The 24,609-nt window shown below is 44.5% G+C and overlaps 1 protein-coding gene across 2 annotated transcripts; it reads right to left on the reverse strand.

Annotated features, from left to right (window-relative positions):
* Positions 1 to 121: 121 nt before the first annotated feature.
* On the reverse strand, positions 122 to 11,829 carry entpd6 (ectonucleoside triphosphate diphosphohydrolase 6). Of its 2 annotated transcripts, none has more exons than XM_055227133.1 (13): positions 11,659 to 11,829; positions 10,459 to 10,730; positions 10,295 to 10,371; positions 9,560 to 9,703; positions 9,417 to 9,492; positions 5,119 to 5,240; positions 3,828 to 3,907; positions 3,518 to 3,579; positions 2,682 to 2,777; positions 2,074 to 2,205; positions 1,677 to 1,733; positions 1,261 to 1,373; positions 122 to 1,067 (listed from the first exon to the last, which is right to left on the reverse strand). In XM_055227133.1, the coding sequence occupies exons 2-13, from the start codon at positions 10,700 to 10,702 to the stop codon at positions 996 to 998; spliced, it is 1,275 nt and encodes a 424-aa protein (XP_055083108.1). In that variant the 5' UTR covers positions 10,703 to 10,730; positions 11,659 to 11,829; the 3' UTR covers positions 122 to 995. The 2 variants fall into 2 exon arrangements, with proteins under 2 accessions (XP_055083108.1, XP_055083107.1); XM_055227132.1 differs by having other exon boundaries at positions 2,646 to 2,777.
* Positions 11,830 to 24,609: the final 12,780 nt, after the last annotated feature.

The raw sequence follows: 24,609 nt of genomic DNA on the forward strand, positions 1-24,609 counted from the left end.
AACAGATGCCCTCCCATCCTCCTATATTCCTATATCAGATGCCCTTTCATCCTCCTGTATCCTTGAGTCAGATGCCCTGTATTCTGTCACTTCAGAGGTAAAAAAGAGGAGATAAGACTTTACTTTACAAACACATGCCATTTTATTCCAAACTTTTTATGAAACGTTTTAAATTCATATTAATCGCTGGAGCCTCATGTTACATTTACAAACTCAACTGTGAAATGGGACACAAAAATACATTCAGAAAGTACATTCTTCTGCAGATGTTAGAGATCTGTTTGAAACGTTTGGCACATTAGACAGAAGTGTAAACAAATAAAAGTTTAATCCAACAAGAAAAGCTCCATATTGAGGCTTTAAATCAGCCCTATTGTGCTTGTGTCTTTATAGTTATAATCTCTGACTCCCGTGGATCATTATGTTATAATCTACACATTTTAAATCATAATGTTAAGAACTGTGGCGCCCAATGAAAGCCGAATCCTACGAGTATCACCGATTAAGAAAATAAAACTGGAGAAGGAAGTGCGCACATCACAGCAGCGTGTACCAGTGGAGGCAAAATGGCATCTTGAAAATAAGAGATTAAAGATTAATCAAACATGAATCACTCCAAATACAACTTCAGAGGTTCAATGAGAAGAAACAACTAGAACATGGTTAAAAATCTGAACAGGTTGAACAGATCTGAATAAGTTTAGTCTCTCACTTTCTTGTTGCTGTCACGATGAGTCAAACACAAAACACTTCTGCTCATTACATCATCATTTAAATGTGTTTTTACGCTGATTAAAAATATATATATTTGACAACTGCTGTGGATCACATTTACAGGATTTGGAAGTACAAAACAACCAATCAGCCGCCAGCGTAGGTCACAGTGGCTTCCTGATTGGATATGTTTAGAATAATAAATAATACATTTGTCCTTTCACGATCAGTCTGTCCTTTCACAATAAGAGTCTGAGGAGAGTCCTTTCACAATAACAGCTTCAGAGGTTCATGTAGCTGAAGGTCGCTCCTAAAGCCCAACTAGTCTCCACTCCTCTGATCCGCCGAGCCAACTGCAACAGAAACAGGATTGAAACAGGATTGAACCAGGTCTGAACCAGGTCTGAACCAGGTCTGAACCAGGTCTGAACCAGGTCTGAACCAGGTCTGAACCAGGTCTGAACCAGGTCTGAACCAGGTCTGAACCAGGACTAAACCAGGACTAAACCAGGACTAAACCAGGACTAAACCAGGACCCAGACAGACCTTGAGCTGGGAGTCTGGGCTGAATCCTAGTTCCTGGAGCAGGACTGAGATGTAGACCAGGTCCAGGCAGAGGAGAGGACTAAGGTCGGGGCTCAGGGTCTCACCTGCACAAACTGGACCAGCACAGGTGAGTTTACCACGAATAAACAACATGCTAAAAACACAGTACAGACAGTCTGGAGCTGATGTCATCAACATTCTGTGGTGTGATGCTAAATGTAGGCAATGCTCTGTCAGATGTTCTGCTAGACTTTAATCTGAGCTTTGTTTTATCACAATTTGGCCATAAAGAACTGATTATCTGAACTACAACAGGTCCGTGGAATGAAATTAGAAGATTTTAATCCTTCTGGTCACTTTACCCTCGGACTCAGATCCCTGCAGTTCTTTAAGAATCCAGCAGAGGGCAGTCTTACCTCTTTGAGCTGCAGAGGAATAGTCTCTGACCCGCACCTCTCCTCCTCTTCCTTCGTCTGAAACACACAACCATGTTAAGGTCAAGTGACAGGTCAGACTCATTAACTTTAACATTTAAAACGGGAAATAAAATAAATGATCTGAGAAAAGAGGCTGTAAGGTGACAGGGGCAGACGGGAGCAGACGGGAGCAGACGGGAGCAGACGGGAGCAGACGGGAGCAGACGGGAGCAGACGGGAGCAGACGGGAGCAGACGGGAGCAGACGGGAGCAGACGGGAGATTAGATTCTGAGATTTCAGTTTGGACCAAATAAAAGACCTCTGATTCAAAAGATAGCATTTTTCATAATTTCACATTACGCCCTCCACATGCCTCAGATGCCCTCCCTTTCGTACCGATGGCTCCAATGTCCACTGCTCGGTCGTAGTAGTAGGAGAAGGCGTAAAACTGCTGCTGTGGCTCCACTGCTCTCACTGTGTCCTTCAGAATAGAGCGCACACGCCTAGAACACGCCTCGAACACGGAACCTAAGTAACACAGAACATACAATCATACAGAGAGGAGCCACAGCTGCCCTGGGACAGACTGATGGCTATGAGGAGCAGCACGCTGTAGAACCACTCTAGTCTAATCTGAGACAGGTGAGAATCCTCAGGTGGAGTTTGTGTAACTGTAAGATTACAGATGGGTAGGCCCAGACACAGTTTAGTCCCTGTTCAGTCCTAATATGATGAGTTTGTGGAGCCAGCACTAAACCAGAACTAATCCCAAACTAAATCAGAACTAAACCAGGATGACGAGTTTGTGGAGCCGATCCCAAATGAATAGAGAAGGTGGATCATCTGTGAATCATCTGTATGTGTCTCTCCACCTGTGTCTTCACCTGTGCCTTCACCTGTCTCTCCACCTGTGTCTTCACCTGTGCCTTCACCTGTGCCTTCACCTGTGCCTTCACCTGTGCCTTCACCTGTGCCTTCATCTGTGCCTTCATCTGTGCCTTCACCTGTCCTCTGTCCCCTCACACTGTACAAGACGTGATCATGCTGCCACGTCCCAACTTCACCGGGCGACATACAAGGACTGAGCAGGACACCGCCACCTACAGAAAAAAAAACACATTTAGAGACACTTCACCTGTGCGTGTGTGTGTCTGTGTGTGTGCACATCTTTGTGTGCCCCTCTGTGTGTCTGTGCGCGTGTGTGTGTGTGTCTGTGGACAGTGTGGGGACATCGGGGACAGTTCTTGCTTCCCTCTGAACATCTGGCAGTTTAATCTTGGTGCTGCAGTTATTAAAAGATCAGATAATGGCTTATTAATCCGCTGGAGGAGGGGCTCAAGTTATGTTCGGACTCTGACCCAGTTACCGCGGCGACGCAAAAGAACAGCCATAAACCAAACTCGTATTTCTAATATTACTGACAACACAACATTCTAAAGACCAGGAATATTTAATACAGACCGGGACTAGCCCAGGACTGGCTCAGGTCTAAACCAGGTCTAAACCAGGTCTAAACCAGGTCTAAATCAGGTCTAAACCAGGACTAAACCAGGACTAAAGCAGGACTAAAGCAGGACTAAAGCAGGACTAGACCAGGACTAAACCAGGACTAAACCAGGACTAGACCAGGACTAGACCAGGACTGGCTCAGGTCTAAACCAGGTCTAAACCAGGTCTAAACCAGGACTAAACCAGGACTAAACCAGGACTAAACCAGGTCTAAACCAGGTCTAAACCAGGTCTAAACCAGGACTAAAGCAGGACTAAAGCAGGACTAAAGCAGGACTAGACCAGGACTAAACCAGGACTAGACCTGGACTAAACCAGGTCAGGGTGTTACCTGGAGCAGAGGGGGGTCCCAGAACTGCAGCTCGCGCCTCCATCAGTCCCAGGCCCAGGTAACTGCAACAGACACTCTTATTGTGAAGGGTTATGATAGTGGTTCTGTCCTGCTATAGTCCCTGTTCTGTCCTGCTATAGTCCTGCTGCTATAGTCCTGCTATAGTCCTGCTATAGTCCTGCTATAGTCCTGCTATAGTCCTGCTATAGTCCTGCTATAGTCCTGCTATAGTCCTGCTATAGTCCTGCTATAGTCCTGCTATAGTCCTGCTATAGTCCTGCTATAGTCCTGCTATAGTCCCAGTTCAGACCTGTGTGTGTAGAGGCTGTAGGAGGAGGTGAAGAGGCTGAGGTTCTGGAAGTCTGAAGATGAGGACATAGACTCCACAAACTGAAAACACAAAAGACGTGACTGTAAAGAGGAGGAGAGGAGGAGAGTAGAGAGAGCAAGAGGAGTGGAGGAGAGGAAGAGGAGAGAAAGAGGAGAGAGACAGACACGTAAAGAAAAACACTGGTATCTGAGGTGAACTGTCAGAGTTGTGTTTTACTGGAGTCACACTTTTATGAACAGTTTAAACTCAACACAGAGCGAGTCTTTATCAAACACTTTATATTCTGGAGTCAGTTTGATCCATCTGATCTCAGACTTGAGCTGTGTCCAGACTATGGTTATTATAGCCACTTCAGCCAAAGGATCTGGGCATGTTCAGTTTGAACAACACCACAAATCAGGTAATGAGTGTTTCTGTTTTAAATGCTAGTTATTCTCCATTTTGAGTCAGAGCCGAATTTGCAGGAGAATCGGATCTGCACATGCTCCGATTTGTCTGCACAAGCACGTGTCACTACAGCAACTCACACAGGGACAAACTCCATGTAGTGCCCCCTACAGCCCCAAGTAAGAAGTCTATGTGTTTATATGATTCTTTAAATGTGTTTATCTGAAGGTAAATGTGAGCCCAGAGTTGGTGTTAACAGCACATTTAACTGATGAAAGGCTCCAGCAAACAGAACAGACAAACATGGAGGCTCTGATCTGAGGACTAGACCAGGACTAGACCAGGGACTAAACCAGGGACTAAACCAGGGACTAAACCAGGGACTAAACCAGGGACTAAACCAGGGACTAGACCAGGGACTAGACCAGGGACTAGACCAGGGACTAGACCAGAATAAACTACGACTAGACCAGGATTAGACCAGGACTAGTTCAAGACTAAACCAGGACTAAACCAAAACTACAGCAAAACTAAACCAGGACCAGAACAGGACCAAACCAAGTCTACATCAGGACAAAGTGTGAACGCACCCATAGAGCAAACAGATGAGAGCAGACAAACATGGAGGCTCTGATCTGAGGTTAATATTTCATGTGTTTGCGATTACAGACAGACGGGATCTGAACAGAGTTTTTATCAAAATAAACCTTATCAGCCTTTATTTACAAACTCTATTTCACTTAAATGAAGGAGAATTCAGCTTTAACTGTTTACGGAGTCAAATCATGAAAATACAGACAAGTTAACAACTAGCATGACGGATGCAGATCCAGCTGACTCAAACTGGGGAATGACCGTGTTCGGAGGTGAGTTTGGGTCTGACCTTTGAACTTGGGCTGAAGGTCACTTGTGTGGAGCCTCCTCCCAGGTCCAGCGTTCCCACAGATGCAGTAGTGCCCCCTACAGCCCCCAGTAAGAAGTTCACTGTGAGCCAGGCTGAGATCCCTGAAAAGACAAAGACATGAGAGAGTCCAGAGACCAGACAAGAGACCATACCAGGGACCAGGGACCAGGGACCAGGGACCAGGGACCAGGGACCAGGGACCAGAGACCAGAGACCAGAGCTGGAGTATCTGGGTCAAATGCACATTTCTTTTTGGGTCATTAGTACAAAATCCATCATGTTTCATAGTTTGACATTTGACCTCATTTTAAACAGAGGCAGCTGTATTGGAATAGTAGGAGTAGTAATGTATAATAGCAGTACTAGCAGTAGTAGTAGTCATAGCAGTAGTAGTATAGCAGTAGAAGTATTAGTACTAACTGCAGTACTTAGACATATTTTCTGAATCCTGTTTCTCCATAATTCCTTAATGGTGCTGTATCAGATGCCCTCCCTTTAATCCAATCGCTAAAGTGATTCGTCCAAACAATTAGAGCCTCTCTGGCCTTAATGTGCGGATTAGAGTCCGAGTCCTCGGTCCTAAGACCCGCACCAAGACCGGTCCTGATCCGGTCCTGATCCTGATCCGGTTATGATCCCGGTCTAGGCCTCAGCAGATTATGTGTTTGTGAAATGGCTTCTTACGAGCGCTCTCTAAGAGTTTTACCGTAAAAGGACGTAATGGACCAATGATGTACACGACCTCTGACCCCAATCAGTACAGCGCAAGATTACACAAGAAAATAATAAATACCACAGATACTACTACTACTACTACAAATACAAATATACAGATACTACTAAAGAAACAAATACAACGGACACTACCACTAATGCAAATACTATGAATACTACTACAAATCCCTCTCCTACTTCTGCTGCTACAAATCCCACTACTACTAGTACTACTAGTACTACATATACTACAGATACTACTTCTACTACAACTACTAGAAAACCACTACTCCCCCTGGAGGATGGTGCTGCTGTATGGTAAATTAGAAACATTACTGTTGTGTAATGTCTTAGAGCTCCTCCTCTCCTAATCCTATTGTCCCGTGTAGATTGCAGAAGATTGCTGTTGGACTTGTTCTTTCTCTCTCCTACTCTCTTTTCTTCCTTCTCTCCTTTCCTCTCTTGTTATCGAATTGTCTCATGTAGATAAACGCAGATATTCGTAGATTGCTGTTGGTGAAGCTATTATCTCTCCTCCTCTTCCTCTTCCTCCTCCTCGATTTAAATAACCATAGATTTTAGGGATGCACTGATACCATATTTTCCAGACAATAAGTCGCATAGTTTGGCCGGGGGTGTGACTTACACTCAGATGCAACTTATATGTGAAATTATTCAAATATATAATTTCTCATCTTTGCTACTGTCACATTGACAACTGTGCGAGGGCACTTGAGACTTGTGTACCAGTATGACAGCCAGGCGTAAGCGGCACTTCATCTACTTCCGGAGCAGGTGGCGTTCAGAACAACACCAAGGATGAAGAATTCAATGGATTTAGTGATTTGGAGTGAGATCGAGAGTAAACTTGTTTTTTATGCTTTAGTTATCTGATTGACTGTTAATATCTTACGTTAACATACCAGACATGTATTCATGTCGCTGTCCATGCTTCATGTAGCTGAATAAATATGTGTTATTTAATGGTTATACATGTTAGAGTTCACTTGTTTGACCACTAGACAGCGCTGTTGTGTTTGTAATACCTGTAAGAAAATGTACTTGACTCATTTTCTTTTATACATTTCATATTTAATTTCCCCTTCATTTATAAGACCAGAAAGGTGTTAATTTTTCATTTGGAACAATATTGTAAATGTTTACTTTATCATAAGTTTAGTTTAAGGTTGCAAAAACTACCGTACTTCCCGTTTTCCGGTTCAGCCTTTTACGCTAATGTGAAGTCTTACCTGACAGAGCACTATTTAAGAAACTATTGAAAAGTAAAATTAATTTTGGTTCAATGTCAGGTTTGTTTACTTGCAGGTCAAAGTGGTATGTATATTTTCCATGTGTTCATGTGCAGTTTTGTGTGTATATGTAATATGAGCCAGAGCTTATGTTATATTTTATGTGTTTGTTCTACGGTGTGAACTGTGATGAAGTAAGACCACAGTAAAAACATCAGTGAAAGGAACTCTCGTGTCTCTCTCCATCTCATGTTTGTGGACAAGCCACATATGTTACGATAGTGTAGTTATTTAATTAACTGTTAATATCTTACGTAAACATACCAGACATGTATTGAATTTCTTGTCTATGTGTTACGTTGGAGTGCTGTACTAATATTCAGCCTGTTGTTCTCTATTTTATTGTTATTATTATAACTTGCCTTTAAAGATAAAATGTCTGTCCTTGGTCTTGGTAAAATTAATTTCCCCAAAAAATGCAACTTATAGTCCAGTGTGACGTATATATGTTTTTTTCTTCATTATTACACATTTTTTCACTGGTGCGATTTATACTCTGGAGTGATGTATAGTCCGGAAAATACAGTACTTCATTTTGAGTGATTGCCAATACTGATACCAGACATTATTTTTACAGGGATTCTATTATAGCGGTAAATCTAATTAATTTCATAAGATTTTTATAGTATAGCCTATTTTTTCATCTTAGAATACTGATTTGAGCGGCCATTTTAAATTTCTACTGAAATCATTGTAATTAGGTATAATTCAAATATACTTCATTTAGATAAACATCTGGCTTTAATATTTACACTTCCTCTTTGCAGACTGCGCTCCGCTAACTGCTAATAAGCCAACTATTAATAAGCCACTGTTAGCATAACAATGAGTGTCATCTTTTACCAGGGCCACAAACTCTTAAAAGCTCTGAACCTCTATTCATTCTCTAAATATGTTTGTCAATTATAATAAGTTACAATGCACCCACAAGAAAATAACCGTCACTTTAGCAACTTTAGCACGCCATTATCGTAAACACAAGCACTGTGCTGATAGCTGCTATAAAAACCTTTAGAGTTCTAATCATTTTTACAGTTCACATGACAGTCACATGTGATTAAAGTTGAGTTTAATGTGCACAACAGTGAATGTGCTTCTTTATGGTCCTCTCTGCTCAGAGCCGCACGGCTCAGAGATGAGCTGTGAGAATCAAATAAGACACAGAGCAGTTACAGTGGTATCAGCAGCTCATTGACGAGTATGAGTACTGGTACCTGTAGGATGCTACTCTCGCGCTCCCTTCCATGTTTTTCTTCTCTCCTCCCCTCATCTCCTAATCCCATTGTCCCACTTAAATAACCATAAATATCTGTAGGAAGTTATTCTGTCTTCCCATCCTGTTTTTCTTCATTCCTCTCCCTCTCTCCCCCCTTCCTCCTGCTTTCCTCCCTCTCTCTCTCTTGTAATCCCATTGTTCCATTTAAATAACCATAGATATCTGTAGGATGTTGTTCTCTCTATCCTCCTTCCTCTGTTTTTCCTCCTCCCTCTCTTCTTGTAATCCCATTGTCCCCTGTAGATATGTGCGCAGATTGCAGTTGGACTAGTTTGGGTGTAATCTGGTGTTTTGGCGTTTGGGGACTCGTTCTGAGATTTGGACAGAGCCTAATCTCGTTTCATCTAATAACATTCTAATTCAGACTTTAATCAAAAATAATAATCTAATAAAAGAAGAAGAGGGGCCACAGTGTCCCAGTTTGAACCACACGCTCACAACACACCGGAAACAGGGTTAGAAACAGGGAAACAGGGTCAGAAACAGGGTCAGAAATAATAATTTAATAAAAGAAGAGGGGCCACAGCGTCCCAGTTTAAACCACATGCTCACAACACACCGGAAACAGAAATGGTGTCAGATACAGGGTCAGTATTTTGTTTCATTCACACATGTTTAACACACAAATCCTGCATATTTAACCTGGGTTCTTCTCTCTAACAGACAACACACTGTTCCACCTAGTGATGTCATCATGTGGTAATACAGGTAGTGCTCCACTGTGTTTTTAAACTCCATACACCTTCACTAGAATCATCTGGATGAACTATTGGTAAAAGGAGCTGTTAACTTGAAAACTTCATGACATCACAAGGTGGAACAGAGCATTTTGAGCTTTGGAGATGTAGGCATAATAAACGGTTATTCAAACATGTGTGAATGAAACCAAACACAATTGCAGGTATGTTTTTGAGGAGGTCACGGCATTATAACATGATTAAAGCTGACACTGGCACATTTTGTAAAAATTGTCTGACCTTCATCTGATCCATCCAAAATGGACACGCTCTGATCAGAGGAGAGGAAGGGAGATGCCAGGAACTCAGCCCGCACCTGCAACAAGACCTGAGTCAGACCTGGTTTAGTCCTGGTTCAGTCCCAGTCTAGTCCCGGTCTAGACCTGGTTCAGGAGCCTGTTGGCCTGGTCTCCCTGTAGAAGCCTGAGTCCTGCTGTGGCCTTCAGAAAAACCGGAGTGGATCCATGGACCTGGACCGGAACTTTGGTCTGAGCGAAGTCCAGGAGCTGAAGAAGACCAACTCTGCACTGGACCAAAGAGAGAGAGAGAGACCTGAGCTTAGTCCTGGTCCTGCTCCTGGTCGTGGTGATAGTCCTAGTCTTGGTCATGGTCCTGGTCATGGTCCTGGCCCTGGTCGTGGTCCTATTCTTGGTCATGGTCCTGGTCAGGAGGATCTATCTGGAGACTCTTGGTGCAGTGGTCAGATCTAGAAGTGCACTGATTCAATGCTGGTATCAGATATTGGCTTCAGTATCCGTTCATTCGATATCCTGTTGGACATTTAAACTGATGTAATCAGAATATTTACAGGTCGTAGTTGCCCAGAAAGTCTCAGTGTTTGAACTTTTATTCAAACAAAGTTGTTCTCTCGTTTCTTGAGATAAATCACAGCTCCATGACACATTTGGATCAATTTTAATTTATTTTATTTTAAATTAAATAATTGCTGTTTTCAGTCTCTGGTATCAGTTGATATTGGGGATTGATAACTTCAAGATCAATCTAACATTTATCTAATAACTAAAGATTTATATAAAACCTGTATCCAGTGTTTGTGTCTGTGATCACCTGTCTGCCTCTGTCTGCATCTGCTTGCACCTGTCTCTACTTGTCTGTACCTGGGGAGGGTCTTCAGCAAAGGCCGAGAGTCCTGGTGAAAACGCCTTAAAGAACTCCTCCAACAGCTCTGGGACCCCTGAAACAAGAGCAGAACCAGGTCAGAACTACAGCAGGCACTAAAGCAGGGACTAAAGCACTAGGTCAGGGTTAGGCCAGGACTCACGGCTCTTGTTGTGGTCCACTCTGAACTTGAAGATGTGGACTCGGGTCCCGGTGCTCCCAGCATCAAACATGATCCCAAACTGGACCCGCCCCCCTAGCAGCCAATCAGGTGACAGGAAAGCTTTGGGGGCGGGGTGTCTCAGGGGCAATGCATTATGGGAGTCATAGTGTTGCTTGATGACCGTGAGGTAGACCACAAGGACAAAGGCCAGGACCAAGACTAGAACCAGTCTGGACCTCCTCATCCTCCACAATCATCAGCAGCTCGGCCCCCTGGGAAACAGAGTGCATCAGAGAGGACTGAACTGGGACAAGATCGGTACTTAACCAGATTTGGACCAGGCCTGGACGACCAAGGCAAACCGTAGACTGTATACAGTGGTTTCTCATTTATCGCGGGGGTTATGTTCTAAAAATAACCCGCAATGGGCGAAATTCACAAAGTAGTCAACTTCGTTTTTTTACAAATATTATATATGTTTTAAGGCTGTTAAACCCCTCACCACACACTTTATACACTTTTCTCACACAGACATTAACATTTTCTCACATTTCTCTCTTGTTGAAACACTCTCAAAGTTCAAACCTTCGTATATTATATCCCCTGAGACTGCGGAAGATGAATCGCGATATAGCGAGGGACCATTGTATATTAATTGACATAACTAACCTCCTAGCCACTGTGTTCAAAAGAGGAAGTGAGAATGGGCATGATTCAGCTCCATCGACTCCAATTCAGTTTACACTGAAAAACCCCTCTCTCTGCAACTGCTGCTGTCAGGCTCATCATTTTAGTCTTAAAATGTCAACCTGCTCTATATGATCTTCTGTTTTTTTATTTCATTATTGTGTCCGGTTGCACACTCTAGCGTTAGCAACACGTTTGATTGACAGCATTGCTAAGTACTACAGGACTACACCAGGACTACACCAGGACTACACCAGGACTACACCAGGACTGAACCGGAATTAAACCAGTAATGGGACTAAACCAAGACTTAACCTGAACTAAACTAGTCTGATCCATTAAACTTCGTCTTTTGCTACAGGACTAAACCAGGACTAAACCAGGACTAAACCAGGACTAAACCAGGACTGAACCGTGTGGGGGGGGCTTCAGCCCCCTTAGCCTTTTTGGCTTCTTTAGCCTGGAGCTAACAGCACTTTTCAGTCATAAATCGGTTCCTTTTGAAGTCCTTACCGTCAAAAGTGCGGCCCCGGCTCCGCGTGCGCGTCCCCCGTACACGGTTAATCAGGCACGGTTATGCGCACGGACACGCTCCTAAAAACACATGAAAAGTGCACATCTCTGTAGAAGCACGACCCACGCACGGCATAGGCAGCGTGCTGACGTCAGGCAGCACGCACACCCGGAAGCAGTGCGGAGGTCAAAATAAAATAAACATTTAAAATAATTATTATAATAAATATTCAATACAATGGGCATAAAATAACTTAACACTTGAAAGTTCATATATGTATATATATACAAGTCCAAGTCAGATCTGCGCAAATTATAACTTGGCTTCTGTTTTCTTGAGAAAATTTTAGAAGTCATTTTTACACTACTGAAATGGGAGTTTTTAATGGTTAAATATGTATTGATTTAATAATATTTTAATTAAAGGAGAGACAAATCATTTGATTTATTGATTTAAAAAATGCAAAATGATATGAATTTATGATGATATTGTAAAAACAACAGCAAAAACAATTCGTGGGACTAAACACTTCACCAAGAGTGATTCCGTTCCAGAACTTTAGCCTGAACTGAATCAGAATAATGTGCCACTGAAGTTTTTAAAATGTCAGAATGGCCCAAACTGTCCTGAACCTGAGGTGAGGTGTTTCAGATGAGCGGCTGTCTCATGTTTCAGACATCTCATGTTTCAGACAAATTGCTGTCTCATGTTTCAGGCATCTCAATTTTCAGACGTGGTGCTGTCTCATGTTTCAGGCATCTCATGTTTCAGGTGTGCTGCTGTAATATGTTTCAGACGAGCTGCTGTCTCATGTTTCAGATGTCTCATGTTTCAGATGAGCTGCTGTCCTGTGTTTCAGACATCTCATGTTTCAGATGTGCTGCTGTCTCATGTTTCAGATGTGCTGCTGTCTCATTTATTATATGATTATATAATGTTATTCTGTTATTATTTCACATGTTTTTGTGTTTGTTCGTGTTAAACTTAATCCTGATTACAGGTGTGTGTTTGTCGGGGGCTGAAGTTAAAGACTTTAATCCTCATGTGTTTTTGTGGAATTATTGTGTTTTGATTTAGTTTATTGTCATTGTGTATATGTGTGTGTCTCTCTGTGTGTGTCTGTCTGTGAGTTTCGGTGTGTGTGTGTGTGTTTGTGTGTGTGTGTGTGTGTGCGTCGGGGTGTGTTGGGGTGTGTGTGTGTGTGTGTGTGTGTGTGTGCATTGCGTGTGTTTAACCCTATGTGCTGTGATTTTAGAATTATTATTGTTATTTATGTGTTTGATGCATGTGATGAGTTATTATTGTGTTGCTCTGGTGGCTGCCCTCCCACCCCTGCTGAGCTGTTGTTTGTATTCTGAGGTTGGCGTAGCATCATTATGTTGAGTGATTGTGGTGTTATTGTGTTTTTGGGACTGGCTGTGTAAATCTACTGCATAATCCCACAGTGGAACACGCAGAATACACATAACACACACAACAGGCAGAATATGCAGAACACACAGAACATACGCAACACACACAACACGCAGAACACACACAACACACAGAACACGTACAACATGCACAACACATACAATACACAGAACATGCAGAATACACCTCCACATCTCAATAATAATATAAAAAATAATAATCATGTGTGATCTGCTCCTAATCCCTCACATCCTCTCAGATGAAGAATTAGTCCTTAGAGCTCATTGTAACACGGCTCGTCCAATCAGAGTGCAGCAAGAAGCACAGGGGTCGGAGTCAGCACTGAGAGGGGGCGGGTCATAACATGAGGCATGTTTCATCTATGGTTCAAATCCCACTCTTGACATAAACATCATTGGTAGAGCGGTCAGATCCACTGACCCACAGGTTGGCAGTGCGATTCCAGCTCCCACAGATGAATTCTGTCATTGTGTCCTTGGGCAAGACACCTGTCCCACCTCACCCACCAGTACCTGTGTACACTGGTGTGTGAATGTGTGTGAATCGGTGAGTGGTTCTTTGATGTGAAGCACTTTGAGCCTTGAAGATGGAAAAGGTGGCTATTGATAATTTGCAGCTGACGTCATCACATTCTCTTGGGTGTGATGCTAACTATAGGCATTGCTCTGTCTGAAGCTCTGTTAGACTAATCTGTGCTTTGTTTTAACACAGTCTGACCATAAAGAACTGATTTATCTGAATTACAATGGGTGAGCTGATTTGTGCTGTTAAACAAGTCCCTCTCAATTAAGATCACAGTGACAAGCTAGCTAGTATTAGTCAATATTTTTTCAGTGAGTCACTCTCAACTTTTTGTTGAAAATCAAACTCCTAAACATGACCATGAATGCTTGGATCACAGGCTCCTCAAAATGTGCTCTTTAAATACTGTTTGGATTTTTACTGAGTCTTTAGACAATGTTATTTTTTTATGACTGTCTTTCCATAGTAACTGCTGAACATTCTACCATAGAGATACATGTGGAACAGCCCCAGCACGATGTTACCGCAAAGTATCAGTAGTAATGAGTCTTTTTCACAAAGCTGGTGCTGGGTCCTGCTCCTGGAGTCAAGAACTGGGCCAGAAGTGAGACCCAGTGCTGGTGGAATAACGAACCCAAGTGAATAAGATTTACCCAAAGTACTAGACAAAACGTGAGGATTTTAACTCTGTGCTGGTGCTGTGGTTCCCAAAGTGTGGTCTAAGGCCTTGAGGTCAGGAGCCTCTGAGGCCGTGGGCTGAAGTACTCCCTCTCTCCTCATGCACTCACATCCCCCCTCCCTCCTCCATCCCTCTCTCCCTCACACCTTTCCCTGTGGTCACCCCCCTCTCTTCCTTCATCTCTCTGCCTCTCTCCTCATGCACTCATGCCTCCCCCCATCCCCTGGTTATGTATGAATTCCATTAGTGTGATTTTGGTTTAATCTAAATAGAATAAAGTTTAATCCCAGAGTAATAAGAGTAACGAGATGAGATGTTTGGTGCTCCTCGGCTAATCTCTACACCACACACACACACACACACACACACACCGATGCAGGCACAAACACACACACAGACACACACATAAACACACACAAACACCCACATTTTTATATTCAGGACCACAGACTGTAGCTATCCTGCTAGCCGATGCGTTCCAAACAGGAAGTGATCATGGGCGCACTTCCGGCTCCATCGACTCTGGCTCCAATTCACTTTCTGTGTAAAAAACTGTGTCCTCTCTCTCTGTAACTGCTGCTGTCAGACTCCTCATTCTGGCTCTACATGATCCTGTTTTTTTATTTCACCATTTTGTCCCTAAATCAAGATATGAACATTAATAACAGACAAATCAGAGGCCTTCTTTCCCCCGAGGTCGCTCCCACTAGTGTTAGCAACAGGTTTGATTGACAGTTGCTAAGCGCCCATTGTAAAAGTAGAAGCAGTAGCAGCAGTTGTAGCAGTAGTAGTAGCAGTAATAGTAGTAGTACGGTAGTTGTTGTAGTAGTATTAATAGTATTAGTAGCAGAAGTACTAGTAATAGGAATAGTAGTAGCAGTAGTAGTAATAGTAGTAGTAGCAGTAGTAGTAATAGTAGTAGTAGCAGTAGTAGTAATAGTAGTAATAGTAGTAGTAGCAGTAGTAGTAACAGTAGTAATAGTAGCAGTAGTAATAGGCAAGGCAAGTTTTTTTTGTATAGCACAACTCATACATAAAGTTGCATAAAACTGAAATGCTGTAATGTAACCGTAGCAGTAGTAGTAGTAGTAGTAGTACTACTACTAGTAGTAGTAGTAGCAGTAGTAGTAGTAGTAGTAGCAGTAGTAGTAATAGTAACAGTAGTAGTAGTAGCAGTAGTAGTAATAGTAACAGTAGTAATAGTAGTAGTCATAGTAGTAATAGCAGCAGTAGCTGCTTTGATGTTTTTGTTGATAATTCGTTGTTAATCTGAAGTGAAAATCCGTCCAAAAACAAAGTATTTACATTTTTGGAAAAAGCCGCAAAAAAACAATAATCCCCCTCCCCCCAAACCCTCCCTCTCTCCGTGTGTGTGTGTACATGTGTGTGTGACAGGGACAATTCACCTGCGTGTGTGTACGTGTATATAGTTCAGACATGTGTGTGTGTGTGTGTGTGTACAGCAGGACACTTGTATTCTTGTGTATGTGCGTGTCTCTTAATATCTTGTGTGTTTGTGTACAGCAGAACACTTGTATTCTTGTGTGTGTGTCTACATGTATGTGTGTGTACAGCAGAACGTTTGTATTCTTGTGTGTGTGTGTCGCTTATTGTCTTGTATGCGTGTGTGTGTAGGGGTGTGTGTGTGTGTGTAAAGCAGGACACGTGTCTCTTATTGTCTTGTGCATGTGTCTGTGTGTACATGTGTGTGTGCATGTGTGTGTGCGCATGTACAACAGGACACTTGTACATGTGTGCGTGTCTCTTATTGTGTGCTTAATCCTAATCTGAGTGGACAGTGGAATATTTGATAAAGACAAGCATATGTAAATCTTGCTCTCCTAATCCGGGCTTTGGGGCTGGAGTTAAGTGGATTCTGCTTCACTTTTACAAATCAAATACTTCAGATACAATTTGGACCATTTCATCTTAAACAGGAGCAGGGGAGGAGTGGAGGAGGAGCAGAGCAGAAGAAGCAGAGGAGCGAAGAGGGTCAGAGGAGGAGAGGAGCAGTGGTAGCAGTAGTAGTAGTAGTAGTAGTAGTAGTAGTAGTAGTAGTAGTAGCACTAGTAGTAGTAGAAGCAGTAGTGGTCATGGTAATAGCAATAGTAGTAGTCATGGTAATAGCAGTAGTAGCATCATGGCAGTAACAGTAGTAGTGATAGTAACACTAGCAGTACACAGTAAATTCTCAAGAGTTAAAAAAAACAAAAAACAGTGTTAAGCAATATTGACTACTGAATAGTTAAAGTTGTCAGAGCTGTTCCAGAAAGACCAGAGTCACATTTGTCTCAGTGATGGAGTAAAACACAGAGTCAAAAAAAAAGTCAAACTGAACACACATGAGCAATGGCCATTACACTCCTCAGTATTAAAATGACTCAAGAGAGAGTTTACACAAATATGACTATGAACTTTGCAGTTCAGGCCCAGGCTAAACAAGTTCAAACCAGTTCAAAACAATTCAGACCAGTTCAGATGAGTCTAATTCAGTGCTGTTGTGATTTTAAAGCCCAAAATCACAACAGCACTTGCCTCTTAGGGCTGAACATGAGAATTCATTTAACCAACAGAAAGTTAGAAAACCAACTATGAAACAGGAACAGAAGCAAATTAATCAACAGCAGTTCAAATCATTTCAAACCAGTTCAGACCAGTTCAAATCAATTCAGACCAGTTCAAACCAGCTCAGACCAGTTCAGATCAATTCAAACCGGTTTACACCAGTTCAAACCAGTTCCAACCATATCAGACTAGTTCAGACCAGTTCCAACCCTATCAGACTAGTTCAGACCAGTTCAAACCAGTTCAGAGCAGTTTAGATCAATTCAAACCAGTTTACACCAGTTCAAACCAGTTCCAACCATATCAGACTAGTTCAGACCAGTTCAGAGCAGTTCAGATCAATTCAAACCAGTTTACACCAGTTCCAACCATATCAGACCAGTTCAAACCAGTTCAGACCAGTTCAAACCAGCTCAGACCTGTTCAAACCAGTTCAAACCTCTGCTGCTCTTGATGCTTTGATGTAGGTAGAGTCTTAAGACTACGATGTGGTTTATTTGAACTTTCTCATTTCTCTTGTTTAGATCTGCATTTCTATGTGATTTTTTAATATGTTTCTCTACAGTGACACAGCAGAATGTTTCTATTGAAGATAAGAATTTCAACAGGACGTCCGTGTTTCACTTTTACATCATTGCAGATCTCTGGCTGTTTTTTCCTTTTAAACATTTATCAGTTTTACACAGTGATGTGTGTTTGGCTGCAGTAATAATCGTCTCAGTTTTTAAAAGAATCAGCCACAAATGTAAAAAGTCATTATCTGGACCACGGGTTTAATTTAACACTGAAGGAGGTGCAATATGAGTCCATGAGTTTAATGACTTTATTGTAAAAAATATTTCAGTTTCTTTGTGATTTATTTATAGCAAGAAACTGTCCTCCTCCTCAAAGACACAGCTCCTCCTCACTCCACAGAGTCACAGCTCCTCCTCAGAGTCACAGCTCCTCCTCAGAGACACAGCTCCTCCACAGAGTCACAGCTCCTCCTCAGAGACACAGCTCCTCCTCAGAGACACAGCTCCTCCTCACTCCACAGAGTCACAGCTCCTCCACAGAGTCACAGCTCCTCCTCAGAGACACAGCTCCACCTCAGAGTCACACCTCCTCCACAGTCACAACTCCTCCACAGAGTCACAGTTCCTCCTCAGAGACACAGCTCCTCCTCAGAGACACAGCTCCTCCTCAGAGACACAGCTTCTCCTCACTCCAGAGTTACAGCTCCTCCTCAGAGACACAGCTCCTCTTCACTCCACAGAGTCACAGCTCCTCCAGTGTTACAGCTCCTCCAGTCACAGCTCTTCCTCAGAGTCACACCTCCTCCACAGTCACAGCTCCTCCTCACTCCACAGAGTCACAGCTCCTCCACAGAGTCATAGCTCCTCCTCAGAGTCACAGCTCCTCCACGGAGTCACAGCTCCTCCTCAGAGACACAGCTCCTCCTCACTCCACAGTCACAGCTCCTTCACAGAGGACTGCTCCTCCAAACAGTCACAGCTCCTCCACAGTCACACCTCCTCCATAGAGTCACAGCTCCTCCTCAGAGACACAGCTCCTCCTCAGAGTCACACCTCCTCCACAGTCACAGCTCCTCCACAGTCACAGCTCCTCCTCAGAGACACAGCTTCTCCTCACTCCAGAGTCACAGCTCCTCCCCAGAGACACAGTTCCTCCAGAGTCACAGCTCCTTCACAGAGTCACAAGTCCTCCAGTCACAGATCCTCCTCCGAGTCACAAGTCCTCCAGTCACAGCTCCTTCACAGTCACAGCTCCTCCTGAGAGTCACAAGTCCTCCACAGAGTCACAGCTCCTCCTCACTCCACAGAGTCACAGCTCCTCCAGAGACACAGCTCCTCCTCACTGCACAGTCACAGCACCTCCACAGAGCCACAGCTCCTCCACAGAGTCACAGCTCCTCCACAGAGCCACAGCTCCTCCACAGAGTCACAGCTCCTCCACAGAGTCACAGCTCCTCCACAGAGCCACAGCTCCTCCACAGAGTCACAGCTCCTCCACAGAGCCACAGCTCCTTCTCACTCCACAGCGTCACAGTTAAACCGTGACTCTGTCCAATGTTTTGACTAACTGAAAAATTAACTCTATCTCATGAGTAAACTGAACACTCTTAGGAACAGGGCCATATGTTCACTGAAGCAGTGTTAAAATAACTGTTGAAGTTTTAAACCTATACTTATAAATATCTTACTGTGTAGCAGGAGCAGTAGTAGTTGTTGTAGTAGTAGTCATAGTGGTTGTAGTAGTAGCAGTTGTTGTAATTTGAATATTTCAAAACATGAATTTAAATGTATAAGGTCAAAGGTAAAAAGGGACGCTTTTGTTGGAAACTACAGCATTACAGCATCTAATTCTACAGTACCTATAACAGCAGTATTTGTAAGTACACTGGTAGTAGTAGTAATAGTGTTAGCAGTAGTAGTAGTAATAGTAATTGTAGTAGTAGTAGTTGTAGACGTAGCAGTAGTAGTAGTAGTAGTAGTAATGTGGTAGATCATATTACATAGTGCATTGTGCTAGCGTTGCGTCTCATCCCGTTTTCTCTTTAAGTCATTTGTAAATTGCTGATTAATCTGCTCAGCCTCAATAACAATCAAACGCTCTGATGTGGCTCAAGTTAGCGGAGTTAGCGACGTTAGCGGATTAGCGCGCCCTAATCCCTCCATGTTAATGAGTCTTGGAGTGGAGTGCTTAAATTAAAAGGGAAGGTTAGCGCAGCGAGGTTAGCGGCTAACGGGGCTAACGGCGCGTGGCCTCAATCGCAGATGCATTAAGTGATTTGTCCACGTGACGCCGCGACGCTCCTAGCATTTAGCACAACAAAGAGGTTTCACTAATATTAGCACTTAATACCAGCCCATTTTAATACCAGGGATTAAATACACAACAGGATAACCACTGTGCTATAGCATCACAGAGTCTAACCCACAACCTCCTCTGAGACGATAACTACTCTGCTACAGCAACACAGGGAGGGAGGGCATTTGGCACAGTCTGACACAGGTCTAAACCAGGTCTAAACCGGGTCTAAACCAGGACTAAACCAGGTCTAAATCAAGCCTAAACAAAGACAGGTAGTAGTAATAGCACTGTTAGTAGTAATAGTAACGGCAGCAGTAGTAGTAGTACTAGCAGCAGCAGTAGTAATAGTAGTAGTAGTGGTAGAAGTAGCAGCAATAATAGTAGCAGTAGTAGTAGTAGTAGTAGTAGTAGTAGTAGTAGTTGTTGTAGTAGTTGTTGTAGTAGTAGTAGTGTAACCCTCAACCTCCTCACTGAGAGGAGTCAGACTTACCACTCGGCCACAGTGGCACAGGGAGGGCATCAGGAGTGACCTTGGCTGTGTTTGATGTGATTACAGGGAAATCATCTTTGGTCTTTTGTCCAGAGGCAGATTATTAAAACACAAACCGAACTGTTATGAAATATGAAATATGTTTGTGCCCCACATGACACCATCACACAGGATTACAACTGCAAAAGTACACAGTACAAGAGGAGGAGGGGGGAGATTAGTTTATTTAGAGAGAGTTTAAACCAGATGCCCCGGGTGTTCAGGTCTGAGTGTCTGTGTCCCTGGACCTGGGGGTAGAGGCCCTTTGGCCCTGTGGCCCCTGAGGAGCAGCGCAGCTAATTTCCGTTGCCTCATTAGCATAGGCTGAATGCTCTGGTGTTAATGAGGCTAACTGCGCTAACTGCGCTAACGGCAGCACGCGCTGTCTCCACGCGGCATTAGCACGTCTGAGCTTTCTCCAGAGTCTGGCGTCTGAGCGTGCTCACGAGCACTGCCTGGCCCTGTGCGTGGCGTGTGTGTGTGGGTGTGTGCGCGCGCGTGTGTGCGTGTGTGTGGGTCAGGTTCCCGGGGGTCTTAGATTAACCTCATTTAATCCGACTCGCCTCACACTCTCCCAGACTCTCTCAGTCTCTCAGACTCTCAGACTCTCTCAGTCTCTCAGACTCTCACACTCTCTCAGACTCTCAGACTCTCACACTCTCTCAGTCTCTCAGACTCTCACACTCTCTCAGTCTCTCAGACTCTCACACTCTCTCAGACTCTCACACTCTCTCAGACTCTCAGACTCTCACACTCTCTCAGACTCTCTCAGACTCTTCAGACTCTCTCAGTCTCTCAGACTCTCACACTCTCTCAGTCTCTCAGACTCTCACACTCTCTCAGACTCTCTCAGACTCTTCAGACTCTCTCAGTCTCTCAGACTCTCACACTCTCTCAGACTCTCTCAGACTCTTCAGACTCTCTCAGTCTCTCAGACTCTCACACTCTCTCAGACTCTCACACTCTCTTCACACTCTCACACTCTCCCAGACTCTCTCAGACTCTTCAGACTCTCACACTCTCACACTCTCTCAGTCTCTCAGACTCTCACACTCTCTCAGTCTCTCAGACTCTCTCAGACTCTCACACTCTCTCAGACTCTCACACTCTCAGTCTCTCACACTCTCTCAGACTCTTCAGACTCTCACACTCTCTCAGTCTCTCACACTCTCTCAGACTCTTCAGACTCTCACACTCTCTCAGTCTCTCAGACTCTCTCAGATTCTCACACTCTCTGACTCTCACACTCTTAGACTCTCACACTCTCCCAGACTCTCTCAGACTCTTCAGACTCTCACACTCTCTCAGTCTCTCAGACTCTCACACTCTCTCAGTCTCTCAGACTCTCTCAGACTCTCACACTCTCTCAGACTCTCACACTCTCAGTCTCTCACACTCTCTCAGACTCTTCAGACTCTCACACTCTCTCAGTCTCTCACACTCTCTCAGACTCTTCAGACTCTCACACTCTCTCAGTCTCTCAGACTCTCTCAGATTCTCACACTCTCTGACTCTCTCAGTCTCTCAGACTCTCACACTCTCTCAGACTCTCACACTCTCCCAGACTCTCTCAGTCTCTCAGACTCTCACACTCTCTCAGACTCTTCAGACTCTCTCAGACTCTTCAGACTCTCTCAGACTCTTCAGACTCTCTCAGTCTCTCAGACTCTCACACTCTCTCAGACTCTCACACTCTCTTCAGACTCTCACACTCTCACACTCTCCCAGACTCTCTCAGACTCTTCAGACTCTCACACTCTCTCAGTCTCTCAGACTCTCACACTCTCTCAGACTCTCACACTCTCTTCAGACTCTCACACTCTCAGTCTCTCACACTCTCTCAGACTCTTCAGACTCTCACACTCTCTCAGTCTCTCACACTCTCTCAGACTCTTCAGACTCTCACACTCTCACACTCTCTCAGACTCTCACACTCTCTCAGTCTCTCAGACTCTCACACTCTCTCAGACTCTCACACTCTCTCAGTCTCGCAGACTCTCACACTCTCTCAGACTCTCACACTCTCTCAGTCTCAAAGACTCTCACACTCTCTCAGACTGTCTCAGACTGTCTCAGACTCTCACACTCTCTCAAACTCTCACACTCTCAGACTCTCACACGCTCTCAGTCTCTCAGACTCTCACATTCTCTCAGCCTCTCACAGTCTCTCAGACTCCCACACTCTCTCAAACTCTCACACTCTCAGACTCTCACACTCTCAGACTCTCACACGCTCTCAGTCTCTCAGACTCCCACACTCTCTCAAACTCTCACACTCTCAGACTCTCACACTCTCTCAGTCTCTCAGACTCTCACACTTTCTCGGACTGTCTCAGACTCTCACACACTTCAGACTCTCTCAGACTCTCACACTCTCTCAGATTCTCACACTCTCAGACTCTCTCACACTCTCTCAGCCTCTCACACTTTCTCAGACTCTTACACACTCTCAGACTGTCATACACTCTCAGACTCTCACACTCTATCAGAGTCTGTTAGACTCTCTCACACTCTCTCAGAGTCTCTCAGACTCTCTCAGACTCTCACTGTCATGTCCCGCACTGTCTGCTCCTGGTTTTCCTCCCTGTGTGCTCTTCCCCCTCCCTCACCTGTCTGTACCTGGAGCTGGGCGGAGCTCTCGGCTCCTCCCGCGCGCACCTGCTCTGCATCTGGCTAATCACCACACCTGCCATGGATAAGAGGAGATGGGGGAAGACACTCGGTGTGAGATCGTCTGTTTGGATTCACCCTGTCTGTGCTGTGTTTGTCATCCTCACTTGTTCCTGTCGTGCCTGCATTCCTGTCATCCCTGTGTTCCTGTCGTGCTCCGGCCCTGGATGTCTCGTGCCCGCTCTGCCCTACGCCTGTCTGGTCTGCCTGTCGTCCTGTGGTCCCTTCATGTCCCCGGTCCCTGTGTTTCCTGTGTTCCTGCTCACCTGCTCACCTCTGGATCACCCGCTGTTTGTACTTTGTTCAATTGTTACAATAAATATTGTAAATCTGCCCCGAGTCTGCATCCCTTGGTCCGCTACACACACCCGTTACGACACTCACAATCTCTCAGAGTCAGACTCTCTTACACTCTCTCAGATGCTCAGCGTCTCTCAGACTCTCAAACTCTCCTTACATTCTCTCAGACTCTCGCAATCTCTCAGACTCTCTCACACTGTCTGAGAGTCTCTCAAACTCTCCTCAGTCTCTCAAACTTGCATACTCTCTCACACTCTAAAACCCTCTCACACTCTCTCAGACTCTCTCTGACTCTGTCAACTCTCTCACAGTCTCTAACATCCTCTCAAACTCTTTGAGTTTCTCAGACTCTCTCAGATTCTGCCCTCCCACACACGAGGAGTGTTTGATGGGAGCGGGGATCTAACTCTTCAAGCTTGTGGTGACGTCTGTCATGTGCCACAGTGGCTCAGTCTGCAGGGAGCCCTGGGGCCGGTGGGGGGGTTGCTGGTTCAGATCCTGCAGACACACTTTGTTTTGACTGTTGAAGATTCAATTAGAGCTGGACTAATCTGACCATTAATCTGAATAAATGCCGCATTTATGAATAATTAGTGGGACACCAGTGGCCCCTCCCCCTGCCCCCGGGCCCTCCCCTGGCCCCTCCCCCGGATGCTCCACAGGGACAAACAATTACAAGTATCGCTTACATGAGAGCCGGGGGAGCAAAGAACCACACACACATATCCACCCAGCATAGACACTGGGACCGAGGGGGCGAAGAGTCTTGCTCATGGATGAAAAGAAAAAGTATTTATCTGAGAGCTGGGATCAAACCACCAACTTGTGGATCAGAGTAAGAACACTTTGGGAGAGGAGAAGAAAGAGGCAGTGGAGAAGCGGAGGAAAGGAGGAGGAGCAGAGGAGAAGAAGGAGCAGTGGAGGAGGAGCAGAGGAGGAGAAAGGAGTAGAGGAGAAGGAGGGGAGGAGGAGGAGCAGGGCTGTGGGTCAGCTCCATGACAGTTATCTGTCATATAGATTTAGGGTGTGGACTTGCAGGTCTTTATGGGGTTCTTTTGTTGGTCTAGTTTTGGTCCAACCCCAAACTCTGGACTAAACCTGGACTAAACCTGGTCTTCAGAGGGTGTTTTGTGCTTTAAATGTGTCTCATTGTGGACCAGTCCCAAATGTGTCCCCCGGGAGTCCCGCCCCTCCAGTCACGCTGACTCTTACTCGGCCAATCAGAGACTAGAAGCAGTTGTCAATCACTCTCCTCCAGATGCTCCTTGTCACTTAAGACACAAATACTGTATTACTGAAGATGGGACTACCACAGTACGGCTGCTACTACTGCTACTACTACTGATAAGATGACTTTTTCAGTTGAGGCTCTCAGCATTTAGAAATATGGGGGTGGGGGGGGTGCAGAAAGTGTGAGATGGAGGAGGGAGGGAGAGA

The sequence above is a fragment of the Periophthalmus magnuspinnatus genome, chromosome 15, assembly GCF_009829125.3.
Source record: "Periophthalmus magnuspinnatus isolate fPerMag1 chromosome 15, fPerMag1.2.pri, whole genome shotgun sequence".
NCBI classification, from domain to species: domain Eukaryota; kingdom Metazoa; phylum Chordata; class Actinopteri; order Gobiiformes; family Gobiidae; genus Periophthalmus; species Periophthalmus magnuspinnatus.